At 62.4% G+C, this 19,431-nt stretch overlaps 6 protein-coding genes across 6 annotated transcripts; 2 read left to right on the forward strand and 4 right to left on the reverse strand.

Annotated features, from left to right (window-relative positions):
- Nucleotides 1-643: 643 nt before the first annotated feature.
- Nucleotides 644-1,063, reverse strand: EHS24_000121 (uncharacterized protein; the record flags this gene model as incomplete). Its single annotated transcript, XM_028615960.1, has 4 exons — nt 644-682; nt 721-788; nt 883-959; nt 1,008-1,063. 4 exons carry the CDS (start codon nt 1,061-1,063, stop codon nt 644-646), a joined length of 240 nt encoding a protein of 79 aa, XP_028479817.1.
- A 274-nt stretch (nt 1,064-1,337) lies between these two features.
- On the reverse strand, nt 1,338-2,049 carry EHS24_000122 (uncharacterized protein; the record flags this gene model as incomplete). The annotated part of the gene is made up of 2 exons (XM_028615961.1): nt 1,338-1,638; nt 1,721-2,049. The coding sequence occupies 2 exons, from the start codon at nt 2,047-2,049 to the stop codon at nt 1,338-1,340; spliced, it is 630 nt and encodes a 209-aa protein (XP_028479818.1).
- A 168-nt stretch (nt 2,050-2,217) lies between these two features.
- On the forward strand, nt 2,218-3,179 carry RIB7 (2,5-diamino-6-(ribosylamino)-4(3H)-pyrimidinone 5'-phosphate reductase; the record flags this gene model as incomplete). Its single annotated transcript, XM_028615962.1, has 4 exons — nt 2,218-2,393; nt 2,489-2,559; nt 2,597-2,851; nt 2,893-3,179. 4 exons carry the CDS (start codon nt 2,218-2,220, stop codon nt 3,177-3,179), a joined length of 789 nt encoding a protein of 262 aa, XP_028479819.1.
- Nucleotides 3,180-3,347: 168 nt separating this feature from the next.
- Nucleotides 3,348-5,760, reverse strand: TRP5 (tryptophan synthetase; the record flags this gene model as incomplete). Its single annotated transcript, XM_028615963.1, has 5 exons — nt 3,348-5,179; nt 5,223-5,316; nt 5,369-5,525; nt 5,667-5,674; nt 5,716-5,760. The coding sequence occupies 5 exons, from the start codon at nt 5,758-5,760 to the stop codon at nt 3,348-3,350; spliced, it is 2,136 nt and encodes a 711-aa protein (XP_028479820.1).
- A 413-nt stretch (nt 5,761-6,173) lies between these two features.
- Nucleotides 6,174-6,837, forward strand: EHS24_000125 (uncharacterized protein; the record flags this gene model as incomplete). Its single annotated transcript, XM_028615964.1, has 2 exons — nt 6,174-6,638; nt 6,706-6,837. The coding sequence occupies 2 exons, from the start codon at nt 6,174-6,176 to the stop codon at nt 6,835-6,837; spliced, it is 597 nt and encodes a 198-aa protein (XP_028479821.1).
- A 285-nt stretch (nt 6,838-7,122) lies between these two features.
- On the reverse strand, nt 7,123-18,814 carry EHS24_000126 (uncharacterized protein; the record flags this gene model as incomplete). Its single annotated transcript, XM_028615965.1, has 6 exons — nt 7,123-7,161; nt 7,217-7,546; nt 7,602-11,800; nt 11,861-17,011; nt 17,069-17,243; nt 17,342-18,814. The coding sequence occupies 6 exons, from the start codon at nt 18,812-18,814 to the stop codon at nt 7,123-7,125; spliced, it is 11,367 nt and encodes a 3,788-aa protein (XP_028479822.1).
- Nucleotides 18,815-19,431: the final 617 nt, after the last annotated feature.

Consider the following 19,431-nt stretch of genomic DNA (forward strand, 5'->3'; position numbering starts at 1 on the left):
TTGTGGATCACTCAGTGGTCGTCCTTGTGACTGGACATCGCGGTCCCGTGCGCGTTCGCAAGCTGGCATCGCTTCTACCTAGATTTTCCTCACCCGGAACACGGACACCAAGTCTAACAGGTCCCAGAGACGCTGTACCCCCCGCCAAACACTCGAGGCCCGGCACCAACCCCAATGCCGTCGAAGAGGATTCGTCCTAGAGCTACGTGCTCGTGCCTTCACAGCGGGGCGGGGCGTGTTGGGGCCCGGTGGAGGGAGGTGGCAGAGGGAACGCAGTGTAGGCGGTTTGTGGTTCTGGGAGAGCGGCGCATCGCCCCGCCAAGAGGTGGTGAATGGCAATGTCGGCCAGCGCTGGGGGAGGGTTCTGCCCAGAGATCCCAAGCACGGGCCGGGGAACGGTGTCTGGGGGCTGTCTGAGGGCTGTCTGAGGGCTGTCTGGGGGCACCCATGGCAGGTAGCGGTGTTGCTGATGCAGATAAGTATGTAGCTTGTGAGGATCAGCGATGCAGCGCTGGAAGTGGGAAGACACATGTGAGAGATGAGAGTGGTCAGCAGCCCCGCGCCCAGTGGGTTACCTCGATGGGTGGCAAGGAGTGTCAAACGCGTTGATATCGAATACATGGTACCAATACAGTAGAGCGCATCATAATGCAGGATCCTGGTCGTATGTGTTCTTCTCAAGCTGCACGGGTCAACACCAGATACAAGCGCAGTACCCACCTCCTCCTGGAGAGATGTGCGAACCATGTCGACGTAGATAGACTTGATCAACACGTGCGTGTCGTCCACTGGCAGTCAGCTCTGTCTGGGATGGCCTTGAGAGCTGCGACAGCACCATACAGCACCGTATATGACAACCGCTTCCTCCTTCCCCGTACTTACCGTCACGGATGATGAACTTCTGGGGGCCATCGCGCTGGGCGTCGAGGTGGATGAGAATCTGCTTGGCCGCCGAGTCGCTGTCTGCGTCAGCTTAAGGCAGGAAATGCAAGCAAGCTGGAACTCACCAGGTGATCAGAGTTCCATTGCTCGCCTTGACCTGGTATGGGTCGTGGTACGACATGGCAGACAGATAAAGGGCCCCCCGGTGGATGCAAGTGAGAGGAGATGAGTTGACGTGAGTGGACCGCCTGATGATGCGTTCGGCACTTGATCCGGAAATTACGCGCTATCCCATTTGACGCCGCGTTATCTGTACTGTGTGACCCTTCAACCCATACCCCAAGCTATGCCAATTACAATGCGTCCGACACTGCCTTTTCTACAGGTTCTACCGTCCTTGTATGCTTTCCCCAATGGCCCTACTAGCTCTGCCCCAAGAAGAGTGCCGTGTATGCTCAGTTGAGGCCCATGGCACCGAGGCGGGCGTGTGCGATCCTCCAGACGTCGGCGACGGCGCGGTCGCACTCGGCCTTCCACTGGACAGAGTCCTGAGCGCGCACGAGCTGCTGGATGACATCGCTGTCCACTGCAGGCTCGCTGGCCGCAAATGACTCCGGAAGGGGGTCGGGCGAGACAGCGAGGCCAATGGAAGTCTCCATCTCGTTGACAATCACGTTTCGTGGGCGGCCGTTGACAAAAGTGATGAAGCGGAGGCCGGGGAAGACGGTGTTGAACACCTGGTTGAGGTGTGCGAGACTGTGTGGTCAGAGAAGATCCTTGGGTTCAAGCTAGCTGTTTGGCCTCTGGCAAACACTGAGCGAGCCCATGCCTTACTCACCGCTCAAGAACGATCGGGCGGGTGGGCTGGCTCGACTGCTCCTTGGCGCTGTGAGCGCTCAGGTTCTTCACCTCGCCGATCATGGGGTGGCCAGAGACAAAGTCGGCCTTCTGCTCATAGGTCCACTGCTTGGCTGCGTCGGCACACATGTCGACGAGCGTACCATAGCTCGCGGGCGGGGCGGACGTGGCGGACAGGCGCTCGAGAACGGAGGGGACGAGGAGGTCACGGAGGGCGGCACTCGGCTCGAGGAGAGTCGACAGAAGCTGGGTGAGCTTCTCGCGGTCCTGGCAGTCGGCTAGCGCAGCGGTCGCGTCAGAGGAAGCCATGTTGGATGGTGAGGAGGTTGAGAGATGTGGATGTTCGTTGCCCCGATGTAACCGGCGGCAGATAGCGGCCATCTGTTTGGTTCCGGAAGTTACGTAAACCGGAATGTGACAGTCAGTTAAGGTGGAGGATGGTCGTCCGAACACTTCAAGTGTTCACCACATCGCACAATGTCTGCCCCGGCCTTCCTCGTCGAGCACGTCGCCAAGCGCACGACGGCCCCCTCGACATCTGAGAGGCCACACATTACTCTCACATGGGCGCAGAGTCTCGACATGAAGATTGCCGGCCCCGGAGGCGCGCGGGTTACGCTCTCTGGGCCAGAGAGTATGCTCATGACACATTGGTGAGTCTGGTCGAGAGGGGCAGCGACCAGTAGGAAGGTCTGCTTGTTACCTTCTAGCCTCTGCAAGGAAACGCACAAGCTGGAACTAACAACAGGCTGCGCACCATGCACGACGCGATTCTCATCGGCGTCCAGACCGTCATCATGGACGACCCAAGGCTGAAGAGTGAGCTCCCGGTTCCTCGTCATAGCTGACCACGCAGTCCAGCAGGTTCCTCAGGATGACCCGACCCTCCTCCCTCCTCAGCCTCTCGTTCTCGACCCAAAGCTCCGCATGCCGCCGACGGCCCGCATGCTCTCCGAGTGGATGAACAACAAGGCGGGAAACACGACCGCCGCAGGACCACAGCTCGTGCGACAGCCGTGGATCATTTGCGGCCAGGACGCAGACGACGCCAAGGCCAAGGCTCTTGAGGAAGCTGGTGCGCGCATTGTGCGCGTGGAGCTCCACGAGAATGGTGGGTAAGGTGCCTCCGTAACGATCTAACCCACTCCTCAGGCTACATTTCGCCCACGACGTTCCCGACTGTGCTCCGCGACCTCGGGCTTCGCTCCGTGATGATTGAGGGCGGTTCGCGCGTGCTGTCTTCCTTCCTCCATGCGCCTAACCGTGCTGACGGCACTCCCGTCGTGGACAGCGTCGTGGTCACTGTTGCGCCAATGTTCATCGGCGAGGGCATCAGTGTTGTGCCTCCTGGAGCGGACGTCGGCCTGCCTGGCCTCACCTTTGTCCACACCGAGACCATGGGCAAGGACGCGGTCATGGTCTGCACTCTTGCCGCATAAAACCCCCCACTTATCTATTCCTGCACACACACAAGGCATATGCATAATTGAAAACTAGATGTGTGTGTCTTGAAACAACCCACGTATCTGATGCGTCTACGACAGAAACGTATACCAATAATATACGACCCTTTTTTTGCGTCTACTTACACCCGACTGCGTGCGCGCTTACTGCGCGACGTGCCAGTCGAGCTTGTCGGCCCACTTCTTGTCCTTGAGGGTAAGGAGAACCTCCTCGACGTCCTTGGCGCCGTTGCCCGAGAGGACGATGACAACGTTCTGGTCCTTGGGGAGGGTCTTGGCGAGCTGGAAACCGCCCCAGAGACCGTGGGACGACTCGAGAGCGGGGATGATACCCTCGCACTGAGTGGTCCAGCGGAAGGCAGTGAGGCACTGCTCGTCGTCGGCAGAGATGTACTCGGCACGGCCAATGTGCTTGAGGTAGGCGTGCTCGGGGCCGACCGAGTTGTAGTCGAGACCGGCCGAGATCGAGTGGGTGGGGATGAGCTGGCCCATAATGTCCTGGATAATGTACGAGGCGGCACCGTGGACGACACCGGGAACACCCTTGCCGAGAGTGGCCGAGTGCAGGTTGGTGTGGACACCGTGACCAGCGGCCTCGACACCGACCAGGCGGACGCTCTCGTCCTGGACAAAGTCGTAGAAGGCACCGATGGCGTTCGAGCCACCGCCGACACAGGCAACGACAGCGTCGGGGAGCTTGCCAAACTTCTCAGCCGACTGCTGCTTAATCTCACGGCCAATGACGCGCTGGAAGTCGCGGACAATGGTGGGGAAGGGGTGGGGGCCAATGGCCGAACCAATGAGGTAGTGGGTGTCGTCAAGACGGGTGACCCACTCGCGCATGGCCTCGTTGACGGCGTCCTTGAGGGTCTGGGTACCCGAGGTGACGGGGACGACAGTAGCGCCGAGCATCTTCATGCGGAAGACGTTCATCTCCTGCCTGCGGACGTCCTCGGCACCCATGTAGACAACGCACTCCATGCCAAACTTGGCACAGACAGTGGCGGAAGCGACACCGTGCTGGCCAGCACCAGTCTCGGCAATGATGCGGGTCTTACCCAGGCGCTTGGCAAGGAGGATCTGGCCGATGGCGTTGTTGAGCTTGTGCGAGCCAGTGTGGTTCAGGTCCTCGCGCTTGAGCCAAATCTTGGCACCGCCCATCTTCTCGGTGAGGCGGTCGGCGAAGTAGAGGCTCGAGGGACGGCCAATGTACTCGAACATGGCCTCGTACTCCTTCCAGAACTCGGGGTCGTTGCTGGCCTTGATGTAAGCGGCCTCAAGCTCGGAAAGGCAGTTGACGAGCGACTCGGCGACGTAGGCACCGCCGAAGGGACCAAACTTGGAAGGAAGCTTCTCGCCGGCCTTGACGGAGAACTCGGCCTTGTCGTCGGCAAGCGAGTTGGGGATGGGCATGGCGGGGTCGGGCTTGCCAGCAGCGTCGTTGGCAGGGTCCTTGCGGCCAAGGGCGGGGGGGTTCTGGCCCTTGAGCGAGATTGTCAGGCAGTAGTCCTTGAGAGCCTGCTCGGCAGTGCCGGCGGGGGCCTCGGAAACGACCTTGAGGATCTTGGAGCCAATGACGACACCGTCGGCACCGGCCGAGGTGACAAAGTCAAAGTGGGTGCGGTTGTCAACACCAAAGCCGACAGCCAGGGGCACGGGCGTGATCTGGCGCACACGCTGGAGGATCTGGGGGAGCTGGGCGTTCATGCCGACGGCAGCAGAGGAGCCGGTGGTGGCCATCTTGGAGACGACGTAGATGAACGAGTCGGCAATAGTGGCGAGGTACTTGAGGCGCTCGACAGTGGTAGAGGGGGCAATGAGGGGAACGTACGACATGCCAGTCTTGGCACAGATGCCACGGAACTGGCCAGCCTCCTCAGGAGGGAGGTCGACGATGATGTAGCCGTTGCCGCCGGCGGCGTAGGCGTCCTCGACGGCCTTCTCCTCACCGTAGGCAAGGAACGAGTTGTAGTAACCTGCCACGTCAGATTCAACCCCTCCTGACATTGATAGACTCACCCATGAAGATGACGGGAGCCTTGAGGCCCTTGGCGCGAGCCTCCTTGACATAGTCGAGACACTGCTTGTAGCCGACACCGTTCTCAATAGCAATCTGGCCCGTCAGTCACACCCGACACAGCAATGGGCAGTAAAAAAACACGTACAACGTTGGCCTTCTGGATCACGGGACCGTCGGCAGAGGGGTCAGAGAAGGGGACGCCGAGCTCAATGATGTCGGCGCCGCCCGCCTCCATGGCGAGCATGAGGGGAACGGTGGCATCAGCGGTAGGGAAACCGGCAGTCAGGAAGGTGACGAAGGCGCTGCGCAAAGACGTCAGCACTCCCCTGTAGCGGAATAGATAACAGCCATAGCTGGTCTTCTAATGCAACAATAAAAGAGCAACGCGTGTCACGCGACGCTGCACTGTGGGACGTGGGCTGGAGGGAAAGGTTGGAACTCACGCCTGGTCCTGCAAAGGGGTCAGCTCAGCCGCCAGCTCCACAAACTAACCTGCTCCTTCTTTTCGGCAAAGACGCGCTTGAGACCCTCAGACATTGTGAATGTTGTTGGGGGGGTGGTGGTGTCCGGATTAGATTCGGGTTTATAAGGTGTCGCTTGTTGCGCCAAGAGACCGAACAACCGGTGCTGATAGTGATAGATGGATACGCGACGAGTCGAGGTTGTCGTCTTTTGCGAGTCGATTACTGGCCGTCCCACCCGGCAACCCCACGGCCCCGCGGAATCCCCGGTCGATCGGCCCGTGGGTCACGTGATGGTATCTCCGTCCATCGGCCATATGGCTCGCACGTGGTGATTTGTTCTAATGCATTTAGGACGATTAGAACAAGGATTAGTTGCATCACAGTCAGCGGAACCAATTATTTACAACCCTCAATTCTGCCCAAAAGTTGATGGAGATCCAAGTTCATGACGCACCCACTCAACAACACCACACACCTGTAACAACCATGGCCGCCGAAGCTGCCAACCCCGCCGCACGCCGGCCACGCAAGAGGAGAAGGAGGCAGGCGTCGTACGACACCGACAGTGACTCGGCAAGCAGCAGCAGCGATAGCGATGACGACTCGGACAAGGAGGACGACAAGAAGGACAGCAAGATGGATGTTGACGGCGCGTCGTCGAGCGCAGCTTCGTCTTCATCAGACTCGTCGTCTGACTCTTCATCCGACTCTTCCGACTCGGACTCGTCCGACAGTGACAGCGACGACGACGTCAAGCCCGCCCCCAAGAAGGCGGCTCCCCAGCGTCCCCGCCAACCAACACTCTCCCCCTCGCCTCCTCCCCGCACCATCCCTTCCTTCCTCCCAACGGCCGGAGCTGCCGAGGAGGACGACCGCCGCGCAAGGTTTAAGCGCATCTACATGGACAGGCTCGTCGAGGGCTTTGGTGGTGACTTGGAAGACTTGCGGAAGGTAAGTGACACATGTTCCATTCGCAATCGTTGCACCTGCCCATCTTCTCCGACGCTGATAATTTCAGGCCGACCCCACTCTTGGCCCCGCCCGTCTCCAGCTCCTTATCGACTCGCTTGCTGCCGGTGTCGACGTGTTTGCCGAGCCCGCCACTGGCGGCGTGGACGAGGTTGGCGTGATTCTCAACGACTCGGCTTGATCTGGCAGTCCCCCCAACCGTGGCACACAGGCACGGCACCACCAAAACACACTGGCACTGGCACGGGCAGGAAACACCGACCCACCACACAGCCTGCAGGCCTGGCCACACTCGACTGGCTTCTCTATCCCCGCGGCCACTTGTCCCCGCGCGGACTGTACACTAGGATATGGCATATATGCATTCGTGACACAAAAAAAGCTCGTAAAAAACCCCCGACAAAAGATATGGACTGATATAAACACAAATGAACAAAAAAATGGAGATAGCGTAACAACTATTTTATCATGGGCCCTCGCGGGGCGGGACGGGTGGACCAACAGACTGAGAACTGTCAGCTCGTGCTTTGTGCAGGTCGATCATCAACATGAACACTCACTCCAGGTGGTGGGGCAGGGTAGGGCATCATAGGGGGGATGAAGGGAGCTCCGGGAACCATGGGAAGATTGCGCGGTGGGAGCATTGGGTTGGGGACCGCTGGCATGAATCCGGCCCAGTTGGGCGGCGCCTTGGGCTTCTTATCGTCCTTCTTGTCGTCCTTTTTGTCTGCCGGTTTGGCCGGCGGCTTTTGGGGGTAGGGAAGAACTCCCATCAAGTCGCCAGACTGCTGGCGGCCCTTCATGAGTAGGAGCTCGGCCAGCTCGACGTAGAGTGCGCGACGGCACTCGCGCAGGTCGCCGACTTCCTTGATAAGCGTGCGGACCTCGCCCTGGGTTTTTGTCAGCGGGTTGAAACTATGCGCAGAGCCACAAACAGATACTCACAGCAAGCGACTTGGAGAAGTCGTCCATGTAACCAGCCAGGTTGAAACCGACTTGTTCCTTGGCCCAAGACTTGGCGGCGTCCTGAGTCGCCTTGTGTTGGTTGGAGTTTTGCTCCATAATCTCGACACCGAGCTTGCGGAGGAACTGCGCTTGGTCGTCACCCGACTGTTTGAAGGCATCCAGGACGGCCTGGGTGCCCTTCTGCTTCTTCTCATCCTCCTTCTTCTCTTCGACCTTGAGGTTGGCCAGCTCGGCCAGGACCTTGGCGTGGCGGTCGGATTGCTCCTTGCGCTCCGCCTCGGCCGCGTCCTTCTCGGTCGTCATCATCTCCACGAACGCCTTGTTCTCGGTCACCATGTTGTTAATGGCCTCCTTGAGGTCCTTGAGCGTGCTGATGACCTCGTCGTGGCGTTCCTTGGCCTCCTTCTTGTCCTCCTCGGAGATATTAACACCTGCGAATGTTAGCGGACGCCCAACGTCCGAGTACTCACCCTTGGGGGCAGGGGCCTCATCCTTGGTCTCCTCCACAGGAGCCTCCTCTTCTGGGTTCTCCTCGTCGGGCTTGGCTGTGCCGGGACGCGACGGGGGCGGCGTCTTGGGCGCCTTGGCCACCGGGGTGCCAGCCCGCGAGGGCGTGGCAGGCGGCTCATCCTTGTGCTGGTGGTGAGGTCCAGCAGGCTCAGTGCAGCAGTGCTCGCAGTGGAAGTTGGGCATGGTGAATGGCTGGGCATTCGCAGCGGCAGTGTCGTCACCCGCAGCGGTGGCAGGAGCTGGCCCATCGGGAGTCGGTGCATGTGCGGCCTCGCCCTTGGGGGCATTGTGTACCGTGTGCACCGAGCCAGCAGGCGAAGGCGGGCGAGGTGGCACCAGTGAAGCAGCACCGTCATCGGGGTTGGCAATGCGAAGGTCGCCCAGGGTTGGGGCGGCAGGCTTGACCGAGTCCACGGACGGCTTGCGTCCCAAGTCGGCAGCCACCGATGCAGGCGGAGGGCCTTGGTGCGATGACGGCGCACCATGAACGGAAGGAGCGCCGTGGACGGAAGGGGCACCGTAAACGGAAGGAGCACCGTGGACAGAACCGCCGTGAACGGAAGGAGCACCGTGAACTGATGGCGCACCATGAGTGGACGGCGCACCGACCTCGGACGGCTCATACTCTGATGGGTCGTGCTCGGACATGGCAGGAGGGGCAGGCAAGGGAGCGCCGCCAGGTGCCTTGGGTGCGGCGGCGCCTGGGTGGATGGTGTGGATCGACGGCGCGCGCACAGAGGAAGCAGGCGTCGCCGAAGTGACCTTGATGGCCGGGGTAGGGGGTGAAGGCGGGCTGTGCTCGGCAGGAGGATCGGGGATCTCGACCTCTCCCGTCTTGACAAGTCCCTCCTCACCGTTGGGAAGAGTAACAACTTCGTACACTGGCATGGTCTTCTTCGAGGCAGCGGAAACAGCCGATACGGCGGAACCCGCCTGGGATGCAGCCTTGAAGGTGGGAGCCTTGAAGGGAGCGGCAGCCGACCTGGCGCTGGGAGCCTTGGAGGCAGCCTTTGTGGGCATGTGTGGCACATTGTTGAACTGCGCAGGCGAAGGCAGAGGGCGGTGAGCCGAGTGCTCGGGCTCGTCCTCCTCTTCCTCTTCCTCCTCATCGTCGTCCTCGTAGTCGTATCCGTCATCCTCTGGCTCAGAGTGGATGGAGTGGATGGACGGGGGCTTGGGACCGCCGCGGTTTGAAGGGGCCTTGGAGGTCGGAGGACGACGCGAGCCAACGCGAGATGGCGCGTGCTGCGACTGCGTGTGGTGCGAAGGCAAGCGGCTGGGCAGGCGGTTAGACGCAGCATTCGAGGGCAGGCGTCCTGGAGCATCCGCAAAGGTACCCGGGGGAGGAAGGCGGCCACCATAGGAGCTGGCGGCCTTTGCCGTGGGAGGGCGGTTGGAAGGAGCGCGAGCTGATCCGCCACGCGAAGGTGCACCACCACGGTTGGAAGCACGGCTGCCACCACGAGGCGGCGAGCCGTACGGGTCGGGGATGTGGTGCTGGACCTCCTTCTCCTCCTCGCGTTCGGTCTCGGACTCGTGCTCGGAGCCGTACGGGTTGTGCTCGTGGTGCTTTGCTTCGTCTTCAGGATCGTCAGCGTACATGTCTTCAGGCTCGGTTTCTTCGTGGTGACTGGGAGCGTGGTGACTGGGGGCGTGGCGGCTAGGAGTCTTGTGAGAGCGAGCTGCAGAGCCGAGGTTGGCATACGAGCCTGCAGGCGAGTGGCGAGCAGAGCGCGCAGGCGAAGCTGAAGGTGCACGCGACGGCAGGCGACTGCCGCCGTGCTGCGACGGGGGTGGCAGAGAGCCACCGGCACGAGAGCCACCACCACCCGAGCGAGCAGAGCCAGGACCACGGGCAGAACCCGCAGCTGAACCAGCGCGCGAGCCAGCACGGGTGCCATGAGCAGAAGGCGGGGCGAGGAACTCTCCCCTAGACGAACGTGGCGGGGAAGACGAGCGAGCCCGTGAACCGGCGTGAGAGCCAGCACGGGTGCCGTGGTGAGATGCGGGCGCGGCAGAACCGGCCCTTGAGCGTGTTGCGGATCTTGGTTCTTCATGCTCTTCGTGTTCAGAGTGATACGGCTCACTGTCGTGCTCGTCACCGCTGTGGCCATCGCGAGCTGAGCGGCCATCACGGCCGTCACGGCCGTCACGACCATCGCGGCCAGCTTGGCCGCTGTGGTGACTATGCTCATGCTCTGTCTCTGATCCTGAGCCGTTAGGCACATTGTGCACATTGTACTCTGGCTCAGTGGCGGAGTGGTGCTTGTCTTCATGATCGGAGCCCGAGTCGGAATGAGCACGATACGTACCTGCACGCGACCTCTGTGCGGAAACCTGCGAGCGTGGGGCCTTGGATCCGGCGTGCGAGCGGGCGCCGCTGGTGGGAGCACGAGACCCGTGGTGGGAGGGCTGGCCACCACGCGAATGCGAGTGCGCGGAAGGGTATCCGTCCTCCTCGGGCTCTTCAGAGTCGTAAGGGTCGCTGTGGTGGCGGGACTGGGCATTCGAGCCGGCGCGAGAGCGTGTACCAGCGTGAGTGGGAGCACGAGATCCGGCGTGCGATGCTGCGCGAGATCCACCGTGGTGGCTGGCGTCGCCGTGCTTGCTCCTGGTCGGCGAGTCGGGACGCAGCTCGGTCCACTCCTTGCGGCTGCTGCCAGCATGCGAAGGAGCGCGCGAGCCGACGTGAGATCCAGCACGAGATCCAGCATGGGATCCAGCACGAGACCCGGCAACCGACTTGGTGGGGACCCTGAGCTTGCTGCCGTGCTCATCATCCGAACCGTGCTTGCTCTTGGGTCCCGTAGCCATGTTACCGTAGCTAGTAATGGGCTCCTCCTCGTCGCCATCGCCGTGGCTGCTCTTGTGCGGGAGCAGGCTGCGCCAGTGGAAGCCTGAGCCATCAGTCTCGGGCATGTCGCCTTCGACCATCTCAGGCTTGCTGTGGCCGGCGGTAGAGCGAGCAGGGGTCGGGACAACAAGGTGGTGCGGCTGGTCGCCATCTGTGGCCATGTTGCCGTACGAGACCGGCTCGGGCGTGCCTTGGCGGCTCGCGTGAGGGACGTTTGTAGACCAGACCTGAGCAGGAGCCTTGGCGCTCTTACCGCCAGAAGCCGAGTGAGGAGTTGAGGCGTGACCGGCAGAGTGACCAGCAGTAGGCTGCGTGGCACCGTCGGCGTACGAGACTGCGGCGTGGTCCGTGGGCATGTTACCGTACGACGTCGCCTCGGGCTCGGGCGAGCCCATGCGACTTCCGTGAGGACGGTTCGTGCTCCAGACCTCCTTGTCCTTCTTCTTGGTAGGCATGTTGCCGTACGAGACAGCCTCGGGTTCATTGGCTGACGAGTGAGGGACGTTGGCAAGGTCGCGGGCTTCAGAAGAAGGGTCGTGGGCGTCGTAGAAGGCAGCAGCGGGACCAGTGGGTTCACCCGCACGCGTAGTCGTGGTAGTCGTGACGGTCTCCAGGGGAGGCGGAGCGCCGTCGTAGGTGCGCTTGGAGATGACAGTGTGCAAGGGGGCGCCACCGTTGGGAGTGTGAGTGATCTCCTCAATCTCCTCGCGGATAAGCTGGCCAGGGCGGGGTGTACGTGTAGGGTCGAGGTGAACGTGGTGGTCTCCATAGTCCGAGCCGGCGGCGCTTCCATTGCGGGAGAGCATGTCGGCAACTGGAGGTTGTGGTCAGCGATGAACTTTATCTCTGCTCCCCTTGTGGCACCGCCACTTACTCTTATCGGACAGTTTGGCGAGCTTCTCGTCCTGCTCGTCGTCCTTGTGGTGCTTGGCGAGGTTTGCGAGGTCCGACAATGAAGCATCGTCCTTTGGCGGGGCGCGGATGCCCTCGACAACGCGGTTGCCGGCGAGGACGGTGCCGTCAGAAAGGATCTCAGCCTCGACACGAGGAGTAGAAGGAGTAACGTGGATAGCGGGAACGGAAGACTTGGAAGGCGCGCCGCGGATGCCGTCGACAATCTCACCAGTCGAAAGCTGAACAGTGCCGTCGGAGAGGACCTGGCCGTGCACGCGCTCACGGTGGAGGTCGCGACGGAGCGTGTTGATCTGGCCGAGGATGTCCTGGAGCTCGCGGGAAACACCGTCCGACATGTCGGTGAGCTGGTCACTCATACCGTGCAGGTAGCGGGCCATGTCGTTTTGCTGCTCGCCGAGAACGCGAGTGCGCCAGTAGTCGGTGCCGGGAGTACCAGGAGGGCTGCCCTTTTCAGACTGCGGGGGGTTGATGGTGATGGCAGGAGCGGGAGGAGCAGCAGTGTTGAACGTAATCTCCCGAACGACGGGAGTGAGCAGCTGCTCGTCCTTTCCAGAATGAGGCGAGGTAGTGGCCGGGGGTGTAGATTCCGTGTGCGTGTGAGAAGAGCCGGTAGACGAAGAAGACGATGATGAGACGACAGACCGCTTGGACGATGCGATGGACCGGGGCGTGTTGGTGAGCTCTGTACCAGAGTCGAGCGCATGCGCGGTAGACTCTGAGCCATGGCCAAAGTGCGACTGCGGAGGCGGCATCATGACAGGCATGGGCATGGGCAGACCACCAGGCATTCCCAATGGACCGGGCATAAAGCCAGGCATGCCAGGCATCATGTTGACACCGAGACCGGGGTTGAACATGGGAACACCTGGCACCATGGGGGCAATACCACGGCGGAAGTAGGTAGAGGACATAGGAGTGCGGATCGAACCAAAGCGAGAAGTGCCACGACGAGACATGAACGGCGGGCCCATCGGACCCATCGGACCCATGGTGGGAGGGTAGGGGCCCATGGGCGGTGGCATGGCGCGCATGTCGTGCGGGTACTGGTACTTGGACGGCGGAGGAGGAGGCATGTCGTCGTACAGATCACGATGACGCTTGTCGTTAATCGGAGTCGGGAGGTCAACGTTTGCAGGAGGCGGCATCCTGGTAGCTGGACGCTGGTCCGAAACGAGGGCGCGGTCTTGGTCGAGGGAGTCAGGAGCGAGGTTGTAGTACTGGACATTGTCGGGCATGGGGGCAGGCTGCTTCTCGGGCGAAGGCGCCTTACCGGGGTCGGCCATGGTAGTCACAGGAACTTCACGAGTCTGGGGGTAGTCTTCGTCATAGTCCATGGCGGTGTATTCCGAAGGAGCCTGCTGTCCGTGGGCCTGGGCAATGCGCTGAACGAGCCAGGGCGGCATTTCCGTGTGCTGGTACTGCTGAGCCTGGGCGGGAGACGGGAGCGTGTCCATGGCGGTCTGCAAGTCAAAGTGCTCGTACTGGAGAGGAGCCTCGAGGAGCGAGTCGGCGACAAAGCTGGATGCGTGGGGCGAGTGCGGGGCGGAAGACGGGGGCGGGGCCTGGACATGGTCGTCAAACGAGTACGTGCTGCCAGCACCTTCGAACCAAGGACCCTCGGTCTGGCTGTCAACGTCGGTGACTGCCGGGGTGACACTGCGCATCTGCTGAACGGGTTGAGCAGGAGTAGGGTACGAATTGGGAAGACCGGTAAGCTCGTCAAAGATGACGCGCAGCATGTTCTCCATGTGAGACAAGTCGACGGGGGGAGGAGTAGCGGCACGGGTCATCTGGATGTCCGCAAGCTGCCCGAGAATGTCGCTCTGCTGGCCCAAAACCTTGCCGAGGAGCTCACCCATGTCGTCCAAGCGCCGGTGGATGGCATCGGGGATGACAACGGGAGGGGGGGTCACTGGACGCTCCGTCTCGTCGCTCGAGATACTGCTGTCCGACAGGGCAGGCGAAGGGGGACGGTCCTCGTCCAGTTCGCGGTCCTTGTTCGGCACGGGCGGGGGAAGCTCGCGGTCCGCCAGCTTGCTGATCTTGGCCTCGATACGCTCGAGACGGTCGACCTTGTGCTCGATGCGGTCCATCTGGGAGCCCATGCGGGTCGTCTGGCCCTGGCGCACCTGCTCCTGGCCCTGGAGGTAGTTGACCAGGCGCAACATGGTGAAATCACGCCCATCGCGAACACGCGGCGGCTGGACAGTGGACACGGATGTTGTGCGGTACGTGGTGGTCGACTGGGTGTCCTCGGTTGTTGTCGGGTCCTCACTGGAAGACGTCGTGGGGTCCGACGACGACGACGAGCTAGGCGGCTCTGAGGGTGCGGGCGCGAACGCCGGAACAGCCTTGCGAGGAATGGCGCGATGCGAGGATGGTGGAGGACCAAGACTCTCCGGGGCGACAGACTCTGTGGCGGATGACCAAGCCGACGGCGCCGTGGCAAAGGAAGCTGTACCACGTTCTGCGGTCGTGTACGGCGTGGCCGGTGTCTGGTACGAAGAGTAATCCCCAGCCGTCATGTACGGGCTCTGCGCTGCCCTGCGTGCCGTCTGGGAGAGGTATGAACCAACAGTAGACTGGCGCTCGAGGGCGGCAAACAGCGACTCGTTGGTGTCTGGTTCCGAGACGGGCGTGGCAGAACGGCCACTGACAACAGTCGCACTATGTCCAGACATGTCGGGGAACGTTGACGGGTCTGAAGCGAGTGTGAAGCGGTTACTGAGTCCCGAAGTGTACGCTTCCGGGGTACCATACTGGTTGCTCGATGCGGTAGCGTAGTTGGACGACGAGGCTGCCGAACGGTTCTGTGGCGTGGGCGAGAAGAATGACGAGCCACCACCCGAGGACGACGACGACGATGATGGCGGTGGGGGTCCAGAGGTGGAGCTGACACCACTCACGCCTGCCTCAGAGGTGGTATACCGCGACGACCCGTCATGCGAGATGGGGATCGGAGGCGCCGACGAGTACATGCTAGGAGCGGCCGCAGAGCTCACGGTCGAGTATGCCGATCTCCGCTGCAGGAGCGGGCGGTTGCTCGAAGCGCCCGACGAGTTGCTGCGCGAGACGGGAACAGGCGGCGCCGACGAATAGAGGGAGGGACCCGAGACCATACTGGAAGTGTCATGGGGACCGGCCGTGGAAGCTGCGCCGCGCGTGACCGTTGAAGGGCCAGACTGGGGCGTGTCGTAGGCCGAGGTTGTGGCGGCCGACAAGCCGGCGGTGTGGAACGCGCTGCTCCGCGACGACGCTGTTGGCGCAAACTCGCCTGGCTGGAGAGAGCCCATCGAGTTGAGGGCAGTGTACACGGTTGTTGGAGGCTGACTGGCCGTGTACGAAGGCGGGGCTGCGAACGCAGGATGCGGGGGCTGGCGGTTGCTGCCGCTGGCGGCCTCGTTAAAGTAGTCGTATGGGGCCTTGACAGTTCGCGGGGTGCCAAACACACTGCTCTTTGTGTCCGACACGGGCCGGTCCATGGCGGCGAGACTGGAGCCGTCCGTTGAAAACTCGGTCCCTGGCCCAGGAGTTGCGTACTGGGCGGCCGAGTACATGCTGTCTGCGGCCGTCGAGGTGCCATAGGGGCTCTTGCGGGCTGTCTGGAACGACGAGCTGGCAGGAGTGGAGCTGGAGGACATTGGGGGGTCGTACAGCTGGTACCGGGCTGGCTCCGACTCGACACGGTGCGACGGTGGTGGCGGCACGGTGGGAGCACCAATGTATCCGCTGTAGTCTGCGAGCGAGGGGTTGGACGGCACAGACGAGCCGCCAGCTGAAGAGCCGCCAGAGGAATGAGAAAGTCCGCTGGCACCTGGGCCAGCACGGAGAGCGGTGCGCAGAGTGACAGCACTGCGCGGGGTGGACGGGGCCTGTTGTGTCGAGGACGCTGGTGGTGAAGCGGTCGAGGAGGTAGGAAGTGACATGGTCTGCGACGAGCCAGAGGCAGGCGATAGCAGGCTGGAGGGCGAGACGACGCTCGTAGGGGTGGAGCCAGCGGGGGTCCTGTAGCTCATCGAGCTGACAGAGTCGGAAGTGACGCTCTGCTTGGCGGTGTCGAACGACTCTACGGAGCTGTTCTGCAGGTTCGACATGGGAGGAGCCTCTGCCTGGCGGATCTCGGTAATGGGCGACATGGTGTCACGGAGCACTGGGACTGCAACGTCGCGCTGGCCAAAGTTGACATTTGAGATGCTGTCCGATGGCAGGAGACCAGGCGTGCCAAACGTGTGGTACGAAGGCGACGGGGACCCGTGGAGGAACGGAGGCGACACAAGCGGGGGTGACATGAGCGCACGAGGTGTACGGTCTCCACTCGAAGCGCGGCCGGGCTGGGACCGAGCCGCCGCCACAGAGGCAAACACATCCTCGGTGGTGGTGGTCGACTGGGGAGCCGGAGTCGACGGCGCAACGGATACTGCAGGCTCCGACTGACCGACTGGCAGGTCGCTCAGCGATGAGAAGCTCGTTGCTGCGTTTGGTGCACTGTGGCGGAACGAAGGGGGAGACGAGATCTCGGGCGAGAGGAGTGGAGGCGGGGCGATGCCGTGGGCAAAGTGGAAGTCGCGCGGGGGACTACCGCGCGATGTGGCTGCCTCCCTAGTGAGGAAACTGGGCGACGAGGAAATGGAGGCCTCACGGAGATCAGCATCGGACGCGACGCGGCGAAGCGACCGGTTGCGCTGTACGCCAGCTGCGAGACGGTGAGAGTCGCGAGACAAGAGCGACGCCATGTTGCCGGCGGCGGTAAGGACAAACGAGTCATCACTCGACTCGCGGGGCATGCGCTGCGTGGGCAAGATCTGGCCACTCGCAGGCGCCTGGGTCGTTTCGAAGCGAGTCGAGGCCGAGCCACTGCTGCGGCTCACACCCGAGTGGATCGACGGCGCGCGGCGCGGCGCGGCACGGCAAGTGTCGAGGACGTTCCAGATGGCGTTGACCCAACGAACACGCTCGCGGGCCGAGTCACAGCCGAGGTACTCTGTGCCATCGTCGTACACGAGCTTGAAGGGACAGAGAACGCTGGCGAGCTCCCCCTGCCTGCGGGCAGCAATGGCACCAAAGTCGTTTTCGGCCGCAGGGTGGTTGGGCGAATAAGACGAGTGCACCTCTGCAAACACACGCGTCAGTAAGAGGTAAGAGCGATTTGGGTCACGACAGGACTCACCCTCACAGTACTCGAGGTCGAGCAGAACCTGGGCCTGAGCTCCCGTTGGCAGGCGCCATGTAAGCTCCAGTGCCTGGGGATACAGACGCGCGTCGGTCTGGATCCAGCGGTAGCTGTCCTCGTCGTCGGTGTCTTCGTGGACGTTGAGAAAGTACATTGTGCCTGCGCGAATCGGCTAATGTGGGTTTCGTGTCAGCCGGATGTCCCCCGCTGCTGGAATATGCCACAATGCCACACCCAAAAACGCGCGAGACAATTGTGTGCGCCACTTACCTCTCCAGTGAGCAATTTCGGGGTGGCTGGGCGCTCCGACTCGTAAAAGGACGCCCGGTCCATGTTGGCGCTGGCGCTTTCTCCACTTGTCGCTGCTGACGGTGTGAGGCGCTCGTCGGAGCTGGCCATGCGCGAATGGCCCGAGCTCGGCGACAGGTCGTCGGCGGCCTGCTCTGCCAGACGGTTGTCGTCACGTGTGCGACGCCGGATGCTGACGTTCCATGCTCGGTCGCGCAAGAGGCCCTGTGCGCCGCCGCGCTCCAGAGTGGCCAGGGCGGTGGTCGGAGCCGACGACTCGCCCACTGCAGACGTCTCGGCCGCCGTGCGCGCACGCCAGGTCGCGATCATGCTCCGGACATTCGAGAGGGGCGTGGGGGGCTTGGGCGGCGGCATGGGTACATCCTGCTGAGCACTGGCCGCGGATGATGAGACGGGTGGAGGAACTGGGAGGGGCTTGTCTGGCGACGGCACGGTCGCTGTCGCGGGAGCGGGCAACTTGGTCTCACGAGCCTTGGTCGGGCTGGCCATACGGCCTGGCGAGCGGGGACCAAGAGGTGCGGGAGGTGTTGATGGCTCGCTGCCGGACCGCGACTCGAACATTTTGATAAGCTGCGCCGCGCGTGCACCGCTCTTGCTGGGACTCGGGGGCGCACTGGGACGAGGCGTGCTGGGGAACCCGGTCGCGACACGCTCAGCCTCACTCCGCGTGATGCTCGAGGACTGCGACGACTGAGCAGGGGGTACACTGGGGCCGACGGAACTCGCGATACGGCTCGCTGCCGGGCTCATGGGGCCTGCATGTGATGTGGCAGGTGTCGTGTTGGGCTCGGTGTGCTCACTGAGAGCCTCGAGGATGTCTGTTGGGCGGGAACCCATGGTGATCCCCAAACCATACAGAGTGTTCATGTAGGGATCAACACGAGGGGTAGCACCCAACAACGAGTCGCCACCGCTCGAACCCGAGCTCCTCGACGACAGTGTAGGAGACGTGGGCGCCTGCAGCAGCGTAGGCTGTCCGCGGGGAGGGGACAGGGCAAAGGACGAGACGGGGGACGCAGAGCCACGCGTTGTAGGTGAGCGTGGTGGCGACATGATGGTCGAGGGAGGTGCTTGGGAAGCTGTCAGAGTCGGCGACTGGCCGAGGGCGTTGAGGGCGTCGAGACTGGCCAGGACGCTGTCATACTGCGCCGCAAGTGACGAGCCGGTGACCTGGGGACGGATAGGGGTGGCGGGGTCGTTGGTGGCGGGGACATTGTTGTTGTTGCTTGTGGTGGTTGGGCGTTGAGGGGAGGGCGAGGTGGTCATGATGGAGGGGACGACGGAGGGCTGTGGCGAGAGCAGGAGGGGGTCGGAGGGGGGTGGGGCCGGAGGGTCGTCGTCTGCGAGGCTGTTGAGTGCCTCTACGAGTGGCGACCTGTCCGCCGGAGCCCACCGTCGCGGCCTAGGCGACAGCGGCGGCGGGGTGCTCGCCATTGTTGGTGGTGGGTGGGTGGGTGGGTGGTGGTAGTGGTGAGTGTGTGAGTGTGTATCGTTAGGGAGAGACGTGAGTGATTTGTTTGATGGCCCATGTTTGTTGTGCACCGGGGTGTGTGGGTGCGTGCGCTCGAGCCACCAACCTCCCACACTGTGCGCGCTCGCTCGCGATCATGCCTGACCCGTGGGAGCACACGGGGCTGGGATATGTGCTTCTTTTGGCCCTCTCGGCCCTCTCCCCACCACCGACGACGGGGGCGTGCATATGGGCGGCGTTGGCGCAGGGGGACGGGGGCTAGATCACACCACAGATATGAACGGGCCGTCTGCACATATGCAAGCGTCCGGGCACGGCGGCGTATGAGGGAGCAAGGGAGGGAGAGAGGGGTGGTGGTCAGTGCACGGGGCGTCTCTGGCGCTAGAAGGCGTCGCGCCTGTGGAGCCATCGAGACGACCACCCGCTCTCACTGCGCATCGTTTGCTCTCGCTCTCGCTGTGTTTGTTCGTTCTCGCTTGGCGTGTGCCTGTGCGCGGTGCATGTTTGTGGGGGTAGGGGGAGGGAATGTCGACACAATCATGGTGGTAGTGGTGGTAGTGGACGATGGGATGAATAGCAT

This window comes from Apiotrichum porosum (genome assembly GCF_003942205.1).
Source record: "Apiotrichum porosum strain DSM 27194 chromosome Unknown scaffold_1, whole genome shotgun sequence".
Lineage (NCBI taxonomy): Eukaryota > Fungi > Basidiomycota > Tremellomycetes > Trichosporonales > Trichosporonaceae > Apiotrichum > Apiotrichum porosum.